Below are 15,847 nucleotides of genomic sequence, written 5' to 3' on the forward strand. Positions count from 1 at the left end.
ACAATGCAGCAAAGTATGATAATGGAATACCTATGATTAATATCTTCAGTTTTCCCACCCACATGCTCACAACATAACTGAAAATGGACTCCTGTGGTGCTCATTCTAAAAACTGGGGTGGGGCGAGTGCCTTGGCTGGCTCAGTCAGTGGAGCATGTGACTCCTGGTCTTGGGGTTGTAACTTCGAGCCCCACACTGAGTGTAGAGATTACTTAAAATAAAATCTTAAATAAATAAAAATAAAAAATGGAGGGCAACCAGCCGTACTTTAGATCTATTGGCCACAAAGAAGGATTTCCCATCTACTGAGGTGTATCATGTTGGGCACAAATATCACCTTGCAGAATCTTACAAGACACCCACGAGGAAAGAATGAACCCAGGTACAGATGAAAGAACTGAACTCAAGAAGCATTAGTAACTTGCCTGGGGTCACACAGTAAAATTAGAACTCCAAGCCAGGTGTACTGAGGCCAGGGCATTTGAAATAGCAATCAGTTTGCAGAAAGGCCCATGAAGGCCAGAGTCAGAAGGACTGAACTGAGAAAAGAAGTGTATTTCAAAAGCTGGACTTTTTTTTTTTTTTTTTTTTGTAAACTGAATATACTAAATAAGCCCTTGACACAAAAGCCATAAAACGATTACATCATTCTCTTAATTTCTTCAGTTATCAATACATTACAAATCATTTTTTTTATTCTAGACTAACAATTGACAATACATTTGACCTCTCCCTTGGATGGGTTTATGTAATAAAATGTAAAATTTAACTATATTAATGACAGAATAGATTAGAAAGTGTAAAATAGAAAACATAAGCAAATGAAACATAATCAAAGGAAAAACATTTAATATAAAGATTCAAGACTGACATCATGACATTAAAATTGAATATCCTTCTCAAGATAAAAGTTCAACTTTTCCATCTTTTTTCTATTTAACTTCTCCTGTCATCTTTTTTCCAGTGCTTTTCTATTACTTTTACCCCACCTCTTCCTATCTGGTTACAAACAGATTCCATCCCTCTCCCCGGTAGTTTAGAAAAGTCTACTCCTATGCAAGCTACAATGATTAACACCATTTTAAAACACCCTTTAACTATGCCAACAAAGTAACCTTCCCTTCCCCTACTCCCCAAATACACTGTTTGAGGTCCATCCTCCTGGGTAGAAATGTGGCATTTTATTTTCAACCTTTCCTTATTGATTTTTGCTGTGGGAGGAAGGTAATATATATTGTGTACATGTATTTATAGTCATCCTAGAATGCTAAAGTAGATCCTCCAGTAATTCTTGCAACGAGGGTATGCAAGAAATAAACTTTGTGAATTCTTCAGTATCAAAAAATGTCTTTGTTTTACCTTCAAAACTGAATGCCAATTTGGCCGGGTATAGGATTTTAGGTGTAAAGCCTTTTGCTTGCAGAACTTTTATGATATTGCTCCATTTACTTCTAGCATCTAGAGTATCCAATGATAAGTCTGCTGTCAATCTGATTCTTGTTCCTCTATAGGTTATCTCTCTTCTCTTTCTGGAAGCCTTTATGATCTTTTCTTTATCATTGGAATTCCCAAATTTCACCAAGATGTGTCTAGGAGTGAGTCTCTTCTCATCAATCTTACTAGGTATTCGGTAAGCACTAACAATCTCAAGACTTGAATCCTTTAGCTCAGGAAAGTTTTCTTCAATGAGTTCCTTCATTATTTCCTCTGCTCCATTTTCTTTATTATCTTTTTCTGGAATTCCTATCAAGCGGATATTGGAGCTTCTGGATCTATCTTCTATGTCTCTTGACCTTTCTCTATTTATTATCTGTTTGGCCATTTGCATTGTATCCTTAGAGAATTCTTCAATATGATCTTCTAGATTGTCCATTCTCTCTTCAAGTATGTCTATTCTGCTATTGAGAACATCTATTGAGTTTTTTATTTCCAAGACTTCTGGAAGGTAACTTTTAATATTTGCAACCTCCTCCTGGATCTCTCTGAAGTTGTTAATTATACTTCTTCTAAAGTTTTCTTCTGTCTCTTGTATTAAGTCTGTTTCTTTAGATGTTTGCTCACCTGTTTGTAGAGTTTTCTGTCTCTCTTTCTCTGTTTTCCTTGAAAATCTGGAGATTCCTGATGGAGTACTTGATTTTGTACATAAATGCCTTTTCTGCTCATCAGAACTTCTCTCCAGTGATTTTGAGGGAGAGGCAAAACACCAAGTTGGACAAACTGTCTCAACTCCCTGGTTTCTAGGTGTAGCTGTTTCTTCTTTATTCTGGGTTTTTTGTAACATCCGGTGTTTCGCTAGTTTTTCCTTCTCAAAGTTGGGAGCCAAATAATTATAGGCAATTTCTTTAGGTCCAAATGAGGCCTCTTTTCTCTCAACTGGGGAGGCAGGCTTTACATTTTCTACTTCAGAGTCCTCTCCTTCCTCCCACGATAGGACTACTTCCATTTCCCACTCTGAACCTTCTTCCTCCTCTGGCTCAGAATCTTCTACCTCTTTAATTAAAACAATTTCCAAGCCATTACTGGTTTTTTCCTCAACTCCACATTTTGTATTTACCAAAGAATGACACTGAAAGGTTGAATCCTGTTTCTCACATAATACTGAAGCCTCCTCTTCTTCTTCCTCCTGCAGCCCTGAAGCCTCTTCTTCCTCATCCAGCTCTGAGGTCTCTTCTCCCTCCTCCTCCATCCCTGAAGCCTCTTCTTCCTCATCCAGCTCTGAGGTCTCTCCTCCCTCTCCTTCCAGCTCTGAGGCCTCTTCCTCCTCTTCTGTCTCCCACTCTGAAGATTCTTCCTCCTGGGTCTCTAAGTTCTTCACCTCCTGTGGCTCAGCAACCTTAACCTCTTTAACAAATAGGAAGCTCAAGCCATCACCAACTTCCCCCTCAGCTCCATGCTTTGAATCTAGTAGCATTTTTCCCTGAAAGAAAAAAAATTGAATAAATAAGTAGTATCATGTGCCTTTTAATGGAATTAATGCTTTCACTGTCTAAATTTAATTTTGACTGCCATTTTCACAATTATCAAATAAATAGCTGGAAAATTATTTAGGTAATACTTTTTCTTGAATGCATAAGTCCCCAAACAAGTCAAGTTTACTCTATGATTATCCCATCACACCTGCAATCTGTGTAGCACTTGCAACAAATTTCCATCAGGTCATGTTTACTATGTTCCTTCTATATTCCCAACACTTAAGTGTTTTGTGCCTGACTGACTCTCAAGAACAACTTGTATTTGTGAATGTCTGAGTATATGCAGGACAGTATGGTAATGAGACTCTGCGATCTAATTTCAGGAATATTATCCACCCACACCCCCCACTCACATTTACTTTTCTCCCAAAGGAAACAAAAGTAAATTTAATATTTCTTAAAGATCCCACTTTCAAGTTCCAGCCACATTGTTCAAAAGGAAAGCATGCTTTGGTTAAGAGTACAAGCTCCTAAATCCAGCTGTCACATTTGCTACTGGTGCCTCAACTTGCCCTCTAGAACAGCATCTAATGTAATGCACTACTTCAGATTATTGTGGAGGGTTAAATAAGACAGCCTACATACTCAACTTAAGACAATGTCTCCAATATAAAAGTTAACTCTTAACACTTCTTGAAACCCTGTACTTGCCTCTGAATATTCTGTTTAATGCTCCTTGTTACAAAAGGCTCTTCTTCCCTATTTGGGGTTGGTTGATAGATATTTGTCCTTCAACCTTCCCAGACTGTTTAGAACAGGTTAGTTGCCTCATCTGTGCAAATCTCCAGGGAATAATTTCTAGGATTAAATGCTGATTCTCAAACAAAGAATTTGTTGATCCAAGTATATTTCCTAATTCTAGACTGTCATTTTGCAAAGATGTTGTACTAGAAAATGTTGAGAGGGCAGGGAAATTAGGTACTCTTTTGAGAACCCAGCAAAAATACTGGCTTAAGCTACAGACCTCTGAAGATACAAATAAATAGAAAGATATTCTGTGCTCATGGATTGGGAGAATTGGTATTGTTAAATGTTTATACTACCCAAGGCAATTAGCAGATTCAATGTGATCTCTATCAAAATTCCAGTGGCATTTTTCATAGAACAATTCTAAAACTAGTATGGAACCACAAAGGACCCAATACCCAAAGCAATCTTAAAAAGAAACGAAGCAGGAGGCATCACGCCCTGGTTTCAAACTATATTACAAAGCTACAGTAATCAAAACAGTATGGTATATGGTATTGTCATAAAAACAGACTCATAGATCAATGTAAACAGAGAGCCTAGAAATAAACTCACACATATATGGTCAACTAATTTATGGACAAATGACCCAAGAACATGCAATGAGGATAATCTCTTCTATAAGTGGTGCCAGGAAAAATGGAGAGTCACATGCAAAAGAATGAAACTAGATTACTATGTTATACCATACACAAAAATAAGAAATACACATCCAAGATGAAAGGGGGGGGGGGGAGGAATCTCTACAGTATACTACAGGCATTACCTTTCAAGATTGGGATTACGAAAAATATTCAGAAAATAACAGTGTTTTCAATGAAACCAATAAACATGGGAATATACTCTCATACAATGTAAGAAACAAAAACCTTTATACATGAAATGGATAATTGCTAAATATTAATATTAATGAACACTCTGATAGGCTTTAGTAAAATAGATTTGCATTTCACTGAATGTTAATAAAGAGGACTTAGGGGCACCTGGGTGGCTCGGTCGGTTAAGCTTCTGACTTCGGCTCAGGTCATGATCTCACGGTCCGTGAGTTCGAGCCCCGCGTCGGGCTCTGTGCTGACAGCTCAGAGCCTGGAGCCTGTTTCTGATTCTGTGTCTCCCTCTCTCTCTGCCCCTCCCCTGTTCATGCTCTATCTCTCTCTGTCTCAAAAATAAATAAACGTTAAAAAAAAAAAAAAATTAAAAAAAAAAAAAAAAAGAGGACTTAGCAGGACTACTTTATACGTTGAAATTTCAACCTAATTATACCTGATACTTTTTTTCATAATCCTATTGCTTGAGGGCTTTTAATTGAACTTATTTATTTCTATTCTTCCTCCTACTGTTTTAAAAGCCACTATTCTAGTGTTTATCCTTAAATACATAACATATATATAAATTCATTTTCTTTCAACGTCTATAATAAATATGTACAATCTCAGGGCGCCTGGGTGGCTCAGTTGGTTGGGCGGCCGACTTCGGCTCAGGTCACGATCTCACGGTCCGTGAGTTCGAGCCCCGCGTCGGGCCCTGTGCGGACAGCTCAGAGCCTGGAGCCTGTTTCGGATTCTGTGTCTCCCTCTCGCTGACCCTCCCCTGTTCATGCTCTGTCTCTCTCTGTCTCAAAAATAAATAAAAAACGTTAAAAGAAAAAAAAAAAAAGAAAAAAAATATGTACAATCTCTTCTCAGAGCAACTCAAATCTTTTTAACCTATTCCAAGCTTTCAATGCCACCCATTAAAAGAAAAAGAGCCTTGGGGCGCCTGGGTGGCGCAGTCGGTTAAGCGTCCGACTTCAGCCAGGTCACGATCTCGCGGTCCGTGAGTTCGAGCCCCGCGTCAGGCTCTGGGCTGACGGCTCGGAGCCTGGAGCCTGTTTCCGATTCTGTGTCTCCCTCTCTCTCTGCCCCTCCCCCGTTCATGCTCTGTCTCTGTCTGTCCCAAAAATAAATAAAAAACATTAAAAAAAAAAAAAAATTTAAAAAAAAAAAAAAAGAAAAAGAGCCTTTAAGTCATTACTTTTAACGTCATGCTTTTACTTTTAAGGATTTTTTTTAAGGAATTCTTTCTTTTTAAGTATTTATGAGAAAGACAGAGTGTGATCTGGGAAGGGGCAGAGAAAAGAGGGAAACACAGAATCCAAAGCAGACTCCAGGCCCCAAGCTGTCAGCTCAGAGCCCAACACAGGGCTGGAACTCACCAACTGTGAAATCATAACCTGAGCTGAAGTCGGACGCTCAACCGACCGAGCCACCCAGGCGCCCCTTTAAGAAAATATTTCTTAAAAATTGGTTTAAACTTCAGAATAACTTTACCAACTATTATACTTCATACATAAACTCCAAAGATCTATATATACTTACCACTTTTTCTCGAATCCCATATCTTCTTCCTCCTTTCTTTATTTTTTCACTTTGTGGGAGTATATCCTTCAGTAATTCTTTCATAAACGGTTTTTGGCTAGTAAAATTGCTGAGGCTTTGAATATCTGAAAAGGTCCTTACTTCACCATCACACTTAAATGCTAATTTAACTTGACATAGAACTTGAGGTTCAAAATCATTTTCCCTCAGAATGTTGAAGACATTACTCCATTGCTTACTGATGTCCAGTGTTGCCGATGAAAAGTCTGCTGCCAACCTAAGTACTGCTCCTTCATCTTCTCTGGAGGTTTTTAGAATCTTCACTTTATTATTGTTTAAATTCTGAGGAATTTTTTCCTCTCTTTTTGCTTTGACCACTCCACCCTCTCCAATCTCGATGTTCTCTCCTGTTACTTCCATATGGATCCTACTATCTCCCCAAGCGTTATCTATATTGCTTATGGCTTCTTCCATACTTTCCATGACTTTGTAATTTTGTGACTCATCATAGGACAATTCCTTACCTTGGTTAGTACTGTACTCTTCAGCTTTGTCTAATCTGCTACTTGGCTCATTTATTTCTTTTCTTTTAAAAGTCAAATTTTCAATATCCTCAACTATTTTAGAGTTTGCTCCTTCTATGTTTTCTACCAATCCTTTTTTTTGTGTGGCTAAACCTTTTATTTGTTGGCACTCCTTTTTGGTACTGGAGTTCTTTGGATTTTTCACTTCAGGTATTTTACTTTCTACTCCTAAAATTTCCTTTAGGTCATTTTTAAGAGAGTCCCTTATCTCTTCAACCATTAAATCCAGATTTTCCATCAAGCCTTTAAACTTCATCAGCACAACTGCTGACATGTCTTTGCATTTTAAATCTAACACCTGAGCCATTTCCTGGTCAGTTTCTATCAACTGAATTCTTTCCCTATGAGTGATATTTTCCTGCTTCCTTGCAAGTCTATCAATTTCTGACTGTATAAGGGACATTGTGGACACGTTTTTATTTTCCTGAAGAGTAATTTTTGTTCTTGAAGGTCTGCTAGACTCCCCCAAACTCAAATATCTTTAAAAAGATTATCTGAAATACAAAAAAAAAAGTAACTTGTTTACTTAACAATTATTTTGAGAAGCACAAGGACCAAGCATATAAACGTGGTTATTAAGTAAACTGAGTACTCCACAATTTAATATAAAGGGTAAACCATAGGTTACATAGGGTAACACATGGGTATATGCACATAAACAACAACAAAAAAAATCAGAATTCAAAATTCATACAATATGATTAATACCCCATTCAAGTAAAGATTTGAATCCCATAAATCAACCAATAATGATGGAAATTGGCCAGTTTCCCGTACTATTAACTTTGCTGCCTATGTTCGCTGTCAGGATCAAACAGATTATGGGAAAATAAACATTATTAAAAGAGTGCACCAGGGGCACCTGGGTGGCTCAGCAGGTTGAGCATCCCGACTTTGGCCCAGGCCATGATCTCACAGTTCATGAGTTTGAGCCCCAGCATCTGACGTGCTGTTGTCAATGCAGAGCCCACTGGGGACCCTAGATCCCCACCCCTCTCTCTGCCCCTCCCCTGCTCACACTCTCAAAAATAATCAGTTTTTAAAAAGAGTGCACCATACCAAATTTTTAACACTTAAGGTGACTTGGATGGAATCATAACGGAAAAACAGAAGGCCCTTTTTTGATTGCAGAGAAAGTTAACATTAAGAATTTTTCTTAAAACAAGCTCAAATCAATTAAGAGTATTACTTTCCAGAATGCAAATATTAATACCTGAGGGGAACAGAATAACTAAAAACCATGCCTACTCCCACGTCACAGAGGCCCTGGACCTTTGCTTGAGGAGACTCAATTAGGCTGTTCATTTATGTTTTTAATCATTCTACCCTGCTGTCCTGACCCTGCATGGTGGAAAGGGAGAAACCACTCCCATCCCTTCATCCCTTAATTAACAGGGATGAGAAATGGCTATGCACAATAGACACACTTTGGACAACAGCTGGGATGCCTGTTCCTTAATCTTTTCCTCTGCAAAGCCTAGTAGGTATTCGTTTGAGTGGACTACTGTTACACTAAAAATTGTACCACATGCTGATTCATCACTGCTGTCAAGACCCAAACTGCTTGAACTTACAGGTATGAAAAGAAAAATTATATCCCCTTCAAGAGGATTCAGCAACTTCATGGAAGGGGACTAGGGTAAATACACAAAACTAGTAGCTATTATTGAAGCATATGAACAGAAGAGAAAGGGGAAATAGGACTCATGAGTGTTGACCATAGCTTTGAGGAACAGAACCAGAAAACCTTCCAAGCATCTAGTGGAAGGAGGATACAAACCACATATAGCAACAGAAAACTTCTCTGGACTTGAGTCATGTGATTGAAAAAAAAAAATCACTAGATCTGAGGCAAGGTTAATAAAAGATGCATATCCATCTATATATACTCCTGGTAAAACTTCTGAATGCAGACATGAGCCATACAAGTTCCCAGACATTCAATCACATTTACTGAGCACAGACTATATGCTAGTTACTGTGCCGGATAGCAAAGGAAAAAGATGTTGAGTAAAAATGGACATGGAACCTCCCCTACAAGGGGTGAACATCTAGGGAGAAATAAATATCAAATGGCAACTGTGCCAACTTACAAAGTAAGGGTCGAGGGTCATGAGCGTCTGTCTATACCAGGTGTCAGCTGACATATTCAGGGAGATCCAGGAAGGCTTCCCTGCAAAAGTAGCTCACACTGAATCTGAGAAGTGAGCAGCAGCTACATGGCAAAGAATGGAAGAAAGTACATTCCAGAAGCAAGGCTGGAGCAAGCATCTGCTGAAGGGGAACATATAGCAGGGAAGGGGCATAGAGAGAGGGAGAAAGAGGATCCAAACAGAGCTCCACGCTGACAGCTGAAATCCTGATGCAGGGCGTGAACTCGGGAACTGCAAGATCATGACCTAAGTGAAGTAGGACACTCAACCAACTGAGCCACCGAGGCACCCCAAGGAAAACAAACAAACAAACAAACAAACAGGTTTTAAAGGAAGAGCAAATGTCATTTAACATATCAAGCTTGAGGTGCTCTTGAAATAGAGAATGAGATACGTGGTTCTAGAACCTAACCTACCCTAGTTTCTGCTCTGCAAGATACACTTTTGCGAATCATGTGCCCATAGGCAGTTAATTCCATAGCTAACAAACAATCCAGAAAGGAAAAAAAACAAAAAAAAACAAAACTCAAATTAGCCTGAGACAAGATGAGATGACAAGCCACATACTGGGGAAAAATATTTGCAAAAGAGACATCTGATAAAGGATTGCTATTCAAAACAGACAAAGGACTCTTAAATCTCAATAAAAGTAAAATGAACCAGATTAAAAAATGGACAAAAGACCCAAAGAGACCTCACCAGGGAAGATACACAGATAGCAAGTCAGCATATGGAAACATGTCATCAGGTAAATGCAAATTAAAATGAGATACCACTACATGTCTATTAGAAGGGCCAAATCCAAAATAACTAACATCAGGTGCTGGTAAGAATGTGGAGTAACAGCAACACTCATTTCACTGCTTATGGAAATGAAACAATGACACAGCTACTTTGGAAGACAGTTTGGCAGGTGCTTCAAAACGGAACATATTTTTACCATCGTGTCCCCTGGTATTTACACAAAGGAGTGGAAAATTTATATCCATACAAAAACCTGCATACTGAGGTTTAGAGCGGCTTTATTCAGAACTGCCAAAACTGAGAAGCAACCAAGGTATTTTTCAGTAGTTGGATAAACTGGGGTATATCCAAACAATGCAGTATTATTCAGGGCCAAAAAGGGATGCGTTACTAAGACATTTAGACAACATGGAGGAATCTAAATTGCAAATTTACCAAGTCAAAGAAGCCAACCTGAAAAGGCTACGTACTATAGGATTCCAGTTACATGACATTCTATAAAAGGCAAAAGTATAGAGACAGAAAAAACATCAGTTGTTCTCAGGGATTGAGGGGAGGAAGATGAATAGGCAGAGCACAGAGGATTTTTAGCAGTGAAACTATTCTGTATGATAGTGGTGGACACAGGCCATGTACTTGTCAAAACTCACAGAAACTCATAGAAAATTCCCTCACCAAGAGTGAACCCTAATGCAAGCTACGGAGGGATAATGATACATGAATGTAAATTCACCGGCTGTAACAAATGTACCACTTGGTGTGGGATGATGAGGCAGGGGCCATGCAGGTGTGAACCTAAAACTGTGAACCTAAAACTATTCCAAAAATTAAGTTTATTAGTTAATAAACTAATTTTTTATTAGTTAAAAAAAAAAAATAGCATGAAACATCTTGCCCACAATGATGAAGCTTAAAAAAAATATAACTTTAGGGGCGCCTGGGTGGCGCAGTCGGTTAAGCGTCCGACTTCAGCCAGGTCACGATCTCACGGTCCGTGAGTTCGAGCCCCGCGTCAGGCTCTGGGCTGATGGCTCGGAGCCTGGAGCCTGTTTCCGATTCTGTGTCTCCCTCTCTCTCTCTGCCCCTCCCCCGTTCATGCTATGTCTCTCTCTGTCCCAAAAATAAATAAATAAATAAATAACTTTGAGGACTACTACAAAAGGGCTGTGACAATCATAGGGGGCGGCGCCTGGGTGGCTCAGTGGGTTAGGGGTCTGATTTCAGCTCAGGTCATGATCTCACGGTTTGTGAGTTCGAGCCCCACATCAGGCTGTACTGACAGCTAAGCACCTGGAGACTACTTCGGATTCTGTGTCTCCCTCTCTCTCTGCCCCACTCATGCTCTCTCTCTCAAAAATAAACACTAAGGGGTGCCTGGGTGGCTCAGTCGGTTAAGCGGCCGACTTCGACTCAGGTCATGATCTCACGGTCCGTGGGTTAGAGCCCCGCGTCAGGCTCTGTGCTGACCGCTCAGAGCCTGGAGCCTGTTTCAGATTCTGTGTCTCCCTCTCTCTGACCCTCCCCCGTTCATGCTCTGTCTCTCTCTGTCTCAAAAATAAATAAATGTTAAAAAAAAAATTAAAAAAATAAATAAATGAACACTAAAAAAAAAAAAAAATCATAGGAGCAGCTGATCTATCATTAACATCAGGGCAAAAGGATACATACTTAAAATCCTACAGTTCAAAAATTTCCCTTACATAAAATCTGAAGAAAAATTATGATTAAAAGAAAAATTTCTGTGTATGGAATTCAAATACTAAAGGATACAGATATTTAAATTCCAAAATAACTCGGTCAAAAACTGAAGGAAATTTAAAAATACTGAATGTCAGTAATAACTACTTATAGTAGGTAGTGAAAATGGTGCTTTGAAGGAAATTTAGACTTTAAAATATTAAAAAAAGTAGAAAGGATGAAATGGAGTTAAACTGCTAGATAAAGAATGAAATAGACCCCAAAAGTTGAAAACACTTAACCTCTGATGACAATTGACCAACGTAGAGAGAAAAGGCACAAATAAATAACATTGTAAAGAAAAAGGGGATACAACAGCAAATAAAGCATAGTTCAAACACAGGATTATTATTAAACTTTCACAATTAAATTTGAAAAGTGAGAAGCAATTTTTACCTTATTGGTACCCAAAGTCTTCTAAAGATCAGGAAAAAGGAAGTATTGTTTTTGAGTTTTTATTTTGAGAAACAGGACATGTGCACGCAGGCACATGAGCAGGGGAGGGGCTGAGAGACAGAGAGGGAGAGAATCCCAAGCCCAACATGGGGCTTGAACTCAGGAAATGTGAGGTCATGGCCTGAGCCTAAACCAAGATGCTTAAGTCAGATGCTCAACTGACTGAGCCAACCATGTGTCCCTACCCCACCCAGAGCATGCAACTCTTGATCCCAGGGTCATTGTTGAGAGCCCACATTGGGCATGGAGCTTATGGAAAAAAAAAGAGAACAACAAAAATGTAGGGCACTTGGGTGGCTCAGTTGCTTGAGCGTCCCACTCTGGATTTTGGCTCAGGTCATGATCCCAGGGTTGTGGGATAGAGCCTTGCGCCTGGCGCCGCACTCAGTGTGGAGTCTGCTTAAGATTCTCTCTCCTCTCCTCTGTCAGTTCTCCTCTCCCCCACTTGCACTCTTTTAAAAAAACAAAACAAAAACAAACAAAACCCAGCACTGTAAGAGTTTAAAACAAATAATTTATAGATGTAAGTCACTACATTAACTATTCAAAAAAATATATTAGTTGCAAAAAACCTTACACTTAGCATTCACTTAAAGTACAAACAACAGGAGGTCAAAGGAAAAATGCATACTAAACAAGTTCATTAGTTCAGAGAAAAGGTCAAAAAGTAAACGTAAGGATGACTACAAATACAAAAAGTGATAAAAATTAGTTATACACATTTCATCCCTCCTAATGACAAACTGGAAAACCGAACACCAGGCATCGCACCTGAAGCTAATCAAAGCAACTCTGAGGAATCAACAGTAAAGTCCACTGGGAAGGACTTTCCGCAAGGCTTCAATAGAGGGACCTAATCTAGTTTAGGAGGCCAAGGGAACTGTGTGTCCCCTTATCTGGATCTGGGTTGAACAAAGCAATGTAGAAAAGCAGGAAACTTTGTTTTTGAAGAGCAGGAAATTTTGAACAGATAGAGCATTAAACAATCGTAAGGAATAGGAATTTTATTACTTGTGATAGTATGGTGGTTATTTAAGAAATGTCTTTTTTTTTTTTAATTTTTTTTTTTTAAACGTTTATTTATTTTGAGACAGAGAGAGGCAGAGCATGAACAGGGGAGGGGCAGAGAGAGAGGGAGACACAGAATCCGAAACAGGCTCCAGGCTCCGAGCTGTCAGCACAGAGCCCGACGTGGGGCTCGAACTCACGGACTGTGAGATCATGACCTGAGCCGAAGTCGGACGCTGAACCGACCAAGCCAACCAGGCGCCCCAAGAAATGTCATTTTTAAAGAGATAGATACTATTCAAAAGAAAACCATAGGCCCAAAATGGCAGCACTTAGGTTAAGGCCCCAAGTCAGTAAACTAAGACTTAATACCTACTAACTGCAGTTTCAACCCAGAAACGTAACCTTTAAGAGGCCAATCGGGAATTTTCTGGTCAGCACCAATAATCTGTCACATGAGCCCACTCCGTCCCCCAAGGACGAGGAGATAATCCATCCTTTTGTCCCCAGATGAAGAGGACCTCACCTGAACTAAATCCTTTTTCTGTGTATGACTTCCTTGTCCTGCCTTTAAAAACCTTTCCTCTTCTTCAGACCTTTGGTGCTCCCCACTATTTGCTAGAAAGGATGTAGACCCATTCATGAATCATTTAATAAAATTGTTTGAATTTTTTGTTTTAAAAATACTTAAGTTTAGGGGTCTGGGTGACTCAGTCAACCTAAGTGACTGAGCCTACTTAGAATTCTCACTCTTCCTCTCTTTTTGCCCCTCCTTTGCGTGTGCCCTCTCTCAAAATAAATAAACTTAAAAAAAAAAAAGTAAGAAAGAAAAGAAAAAATAATTAAAAAAACAAATAAAAATACTTAAAATTAAAAAAAAAATTTTTGTTTAATGTTTATTTATTCTTGAGACAGAGACAAAGCATGAACAGGGGAGGAGCAGAGAGAGAGGGAGACACAGAATCTGAAACAGACTCCAGGCTCTGAGCTGTCAGCACAGAGCCCGACGTGGGGCTTGAACTGATGAACTGTGAGACCATGACCTGAGCCGAAGTCAGATACTTAACAGACTGAGCCACCCAGGCGCCCCAAATACTTAAAATTTTTTAACTGAAGTACTGTTGATAAAATATTATGGCAGTTCAGGTGTACAAATACTGATCTGACAATTATATAATATGATGATATGCTCCCACAATGTTGAATACAGTTACACAACAATACTGAAGTTTTTAAAGGTGAAATGACACGTCAGTGATTTACTTTAAAATACTTCAGCATGGGACACCTGGGTGGCTCAGTCAGTTAAGCATCCAACTTCGGCTCAGGTCATGATCTCACAGTTTGTGAGTTCAAGCTCTGTTGCTGACAGCTTAGATCCTGGAGCCTGCTTCATATTCTGTCTTCCTCTCTCTCTGCCCCTCCTCTGCGCACACTCTCTAATAAATAAATAAATAAATAAATAAATAAATAAATAAATAGATAGATAGATAGATAGATAAATAAACAAACAAACAAAACAAACAAACACATACATACAATACTTGAGCAAAAAAAAGTTAAAAGAATAGATGACGCAAATGGGGAAGACACCTGTTCTTGAATCTAGGTAATGGGTATGAGCTTATTCTTGTATGCTTGGATGTGCTGACATTTTTTTTTTCAAGATTTTAAAAATTTTAAGTAATCTCTACATCCAACGTGGGGCTTGAAGATCAAAAGTTATACACTCCAGGGACCGAGCCAGCCAGGAGACCGTTCTGACATTTTTAACACTGAAAGTTATTAAGGAAAACCACTGAGGTCTCCCATCTGAAACACAGACTGCTCTGTATGTACTACAAAAGATACTATCAGAACAAAACCTCAAAGAAAACTGAAAATAAGGCCAAGGTTGTACAAACAAATGCACAAAAATTAAAGCACAAAGGTAACAGAGACCAAATAAAGCATTACCCAGGACAAAAGCATGAAATTAAGCGAAGAACATTTTTCAGTTATGATAATCCAAACAAATTATCTGTGCCCCAAACAACGTGGCTAATGTACAACAATGTGGCCAAGTCATAACCAAGAAAAGGAAAAGTCAAAAGGAGGAGATAAAGGTAGAAATTTAAAAGGGCAAAAAATAAAACCAAAAGCCAAGTAAAAATTTTCCTTAGAGACACAAAGTGCGAGAAACTAAGCATGAGGAATGATCCAGTATAAGGATTTTAAAAAGCTGGTTTCCGGGCACCTGGGTGGCTCAGTCCGTTGAGGGACTTTGGCTCAGGTTGTGATCTCAGTTTGTAAGTCGAGCCCTGCAGACGGGCTCTGTGCTGACAGCTCAGAGCCTGGAGCCTGCTTTAGATTCTGTCTCCTTCTCTGCCCCTCCCCCGTTCACACTCTGCCATTCTCTCTCTCAAAAATAAAAACATTAAAAAAAAATTTTTTTAAGCTGGTTTACAAATGCATGGTAATAAAAAAATCTAAAGGAAATAAATGATATCCTAGCAAAACTTTTAAATAATCAGTGGCGTGGGGCGCCTGGGTGGCTCAGTCGGTTGAGCATCCGACTTCGGCTCAGGTCATGATGTCCGGGTCCGTGAGTTTGAGCCACGCGTCAGGCTCTGTGCTGACAGCTCAGAGCCTGGAGCCTGTTTCAGGTTCTGTGTCTCCCTCTCTCTGACCCTCCCCCGTTCATGCTCTCTCTCTGTCTCAAAAATAAATAAACGTTAAAAAAAAAAATTTTTTTTTAAATAATCAGTGGCGCATGGCTGGCCCAGTTGGTAGAGCAGGAGACTCTTTTGAGTTCTAGCCCCACATTGGGGGTAGAAATTATTTAAGTAAATAAATAAACTTAAAACAAAGAAACAAAAAAAAAACTTTTAAATAATCAAATATTGATCCACAAAGTAAAAACCAAACACAAACCCTTCATCAATCAGTATTCTCAAGAAAAAAAAAAATCAATAAAACATTCAATATTTTAAAAGGATCCATATCCAGGGGCGCCTGGGTGGCGCAGTCGGTTAAGCGTCCGACTTCAGCCAGGTCACGATCTCGCGGTCCGTGAGTTCGAGCCCCGCGTCGGGCTCTGGGCTGATGGC

General features: G+C 39.2%; 1 protein-coding gene across 1 annotated transcript; it reads right to left on the bottom strand.

Annotated features, from left to right (window-relative positions):
* Window positions 1–465: 465 nt before the first annotated feature.
* Window positions 466–7,141, bottom strand: L1TD1 (LINE1 type transposase domain containing 1; the record flags this gene model as incomplete). The annotated part of the gene is made up of 2 exons (XM_058717186.1): window positions 466–2,917; window positions 6,077–7,141. Coding segments are annotated over 2 exons (2,715 nt in total), but the record flags the coding sequence as incomplete, so codon positions are not given.
* Between the last annotated feature and the right edge of the window lie 8,706 nt (window positions 7,142–15,847).

Source organism: Neofelis nebulosa, chromosome 2 (assembly GCF_028018385.1).
Source record: "Neofelis nebulosa isolate mNeoNeb1 chromosome 2, mNeoNeb1.pri, whole genome shotgun sequence".
In the NCBI taxonomy this organism is placed as follows: domain Eukaryota; kingdom Metazoa; phylum Chordata; class Mammalia; order Carnivora; family Felidae; genus Neofelis; species Neofelis nebulosa.